General features: G+C 39.8%; 1 protein-coding gene across 1 annotated transcript in view; it reads right to left on the reverse strand.

The window, feature by feature from the left end:
• Positions 1 to 2,773, reverse strand: part of LOC104617908 (granzyme A-like) — a 6,637-nt gene extending 3,864 nt beyond the window's left edge. Inside the window, exons 1-2 of the mRNA XM_010283351.1 lie at positions 2,713 to 2,773; positions 2,487 to 2,628 (exon numbers count right to left, since the gene is read on the reverse strand). Coding sequence (XP_010281653.1) covers positions 2,487 to 2,628; positions 2,713 to 2,773 — 203 coding nt within the window. The remainder of the gene's footprint in view (positions 1 to 2,486; positions 2,629 to 2,712) is intronic.
• Positions 2,774 to 3,197: the final 424 nt, after the last annotated feature.

Consider the following 3,197-nt stretch of genomic DNA (forward strand, 5'->3'; position numbering starts at 1 on the left):
TCTATGTTTTGACATGAGCTCGTATTTTCCTCTACAAAGTAAAATTTCTTTACTGTAAATTAGTTTGGTGAAATAGTGGTGTGACAGCTGACCTTCAGGGATTTACAGTTTGTAATGAATTTCATTAAAAAACCTACTGGCATTTCAAGGAGAGTTCCTTGCACAAGGACTGCTGGTGCTGATGCCTTTAATTTTTGATGGTCTCCTTTGGACTTCTGACCTAATCCTGCAAAGGACTGAAACATGCCTGATCAATAGCATGTAGATTGTCTTGTTGACATCAGTGGGATGTCACTACACACATTGATACTCAATACTCATTCTGAGCTTTAGGTATACAGGTAAGTGCTCTGCTAAAGTGGACATTTTTAAAATTAATAAAAGTTTTGTCCTTAACTTCACTAAACACAGGATTCAGCCCATTAAGGAAGAAGGATGGGTGTTGCCTAACTCAAGACACCCCTACAGTGAATATTAAAAAGGGAGACTGCTAAAACCCAGAGGAGTTATATGTCCAGTTCCTGCTAATAAACAATAAGAGTTAAACAACTCATAATTCTCTCTCTCCTCCAAGCTCCCTGAGTATCATCAGAAATTTATTTATTAGAGTTTGTCTTTCTTCATTTTGCTCTGCTAAAATGAATGCAGCCCAGTAAGATGACATTGCCAGAAGACATACTGCTGCTTTCCTGTGCTTCATCTTCAGAACGCAACCTCACTATACACAGGACAACTTATTCAAGCCAGAACAAAGACTTTATCATTCCAAACAAAAAAAAAAAATTTTCTTCATTTCAGCTGCATGTCTCACTGAAAGATACAATTTGTTTACTTGTGTGTGAACGTTCACTTACGAAAATACCTGCAAAGGCAGTGCTGGACCCTAAAAAATTCTCTTTTTATCTACAAAGCACAATTACACAGTGAGAATGATATAAACAAAACTCCACCCTGGTACTCTTTCATGTATCATCCCCAACAGAGGTGTAATTGCTGGACTTGCAGAAAGCCCAGGCAATTGTCCACTGTGCGTACAGAGAAGCTTGGGGGGAAAAAGAAAACAACCAAAAAAAACCCCAGTGCAACCTCATCCGTGTCTCTGACAGGTTGTTTGCAGGCCATAAAGAAATTCATGTTGCCAGATTAATGCTATATTGTCTAAGACAAAAATTATTTCAGAAGTGATTATCACATGATATTCATTAGTTAGGAAGGCTTACATGCACTGCAATTGCACCTGCTAAGAATAGTCTAGACATAGCACATGGGTGGGTGGGCTTTGCATGGGCATCATCACACAGGACAGGAGAAGGAGACCAGATAGATGTTGTTTCACTTTGCCCCAGTGACAAAGTCTCAAAGTCAGCCCAAACCCATGTGCTTGCTAGAAAACCAAACCAGTGACCAGAGCTGTCCTCTTCACAGGACCAGAGACAACCAGTGCCCTTTCCACTGAATAGCTCCCAAATCTGAATTTTTATAACCATAACTAAGTGGATATCTCTAACCTGTTGACTGAAGAGTGAGAGACTCCAGCTCCCATCAAAAAATCCCTTAATTCCAAAGAGGAAGACTTGGCTTTTGTTTTGTAAATGTCCAAAACAGCACATGCTAGATGTGAATGTTTCTACCCTTACAAAAAACGCAACCAAACCTGATTCAGCTGAAGAAGTGTGGAAGTCCAATTCACTTAGCAAGAAGGAGCTGTGTCCACTATTTCAGACTAACTGACAGAAGAAGTCTGGCTGAGCTGCCCACACTGAGTTTGAGGAGGTCAGGTTCGCACAAGTTTATTGTAATTTGCTTTTAGTTACTCAAAGTACAGAACAAAAAATGGAGAACTAAAATTTATTATTTGGAGAATATTTTAGCAAAAACACGGGCATTTTACTTCCTAAGGTGAACAGTAGATGTCCTCCTTACCCTAAGCCAGCTGTTCAACAGCTATGCCAGCCTTGGGGTAGCCCACCTGGGAAATGGATGCTTGTGCTCACACTTGACTTGTCAAAAGGACAAGGCTCCTTGTCATAGTCATAACTAACATTCCATTTTTGTGAGCCCAAATCAATTAAAATGGGAGGAATAGTGTTTTCATCTAATTCAACTTCATCTCTTGGGGTGTTTTGATGCTTAGTCTCAGGCACACTGGTAAGACTTGTTTAAAGCACTTTGGAATATATCCCTGTCTCTAAGATATTGCTGTTTCAGATGCATAAATAATGAATTGGGTCTTTTATCAGCACAGTCTGCATCCTGCAACATCGGCAGCATCAGACTAATGAAGGTAACTGTACACAATGCAGATCTGCAGATCAGTAGTTTACAAAACAACACAGAATGACAAGTTCTTAGATCAATTTAACTGAGACACCTGCAGCTTTTAGCAGTTCTTAAGACATCAGTAACCATTTTTCTTTATTTACAGGCTGGCATGCCATGCCCCACCACAATGAAGTGTTAAAATTGCCCCCGTGTAAGATACTTACTCACAATGCGCTGCTGTCAAAACCCATTGCTTTTCCACAAGAGCTCCTCCACATACAGTGATGTTCTTTGTCTGGATAGCAGCCATACAAGGCCAGGAATGAGGACGCACGACGTGTCCTCCGATAATGTCCGTGCAGCCATCTGAAATGCAACAGAAGTGCAATGTTACATGTTACCCAGAGGAAGTGGAAATTTGGATATTTTTATCCTTAGAGGGGTACTTCCATCTCGGGGGTAGGATAACAGCAACTAGAGAGAATAGGAGAGCTAACAGGTGTCTTGTCATAGCTGCTGCTATTAACTGGACATTGTAAATTACCACACAGTCTTTTCTATTTAAATGTCCCCTACAGGAAATGGTGGTTGAAACGTTTTATGAGTAGCTCCGTCTCTTGAAGTTTCCCTTTACATCATTAATATTGTGTTATTTTAACTGCAGCTTGGTTTCTTTATGTTCTTTCTTCAGGTTTCTTTAAAACCTGCCTATTTCTTGAATGCCCAATGTGTGTCAATTCGTTCAAGTCTTACAGGAACTCCAGCAGCCCTTCACCACAGGTATTATATTAGAAAATAGAACATAAGAAAATTCCTGAGCACTACATGGGTTGAATGCATAATAAAACCTAAGTGTCTCAGAGAATTCAATGTGCTTTTGACTTTAAAGAAAAAAAAGGAAATATGGGAGAAGAATTAAACTGGTCATCTTCAAG

Source organism: Phaethon lepturus, unplaced genomic scaffold (genome assembly GCF_000687285.1).
Source record: "Phaethon lepturus isolate BGI_N335 unplaced genomic scaffold, ASM68728v1 scaffold12460, whole genome shotgun sequence".
NCBI lineage: Eukaryota > Metazoa > Chordata > Aves > Phaethontiformes > Phaethontidae > Phaethon > Phaethon lepturus.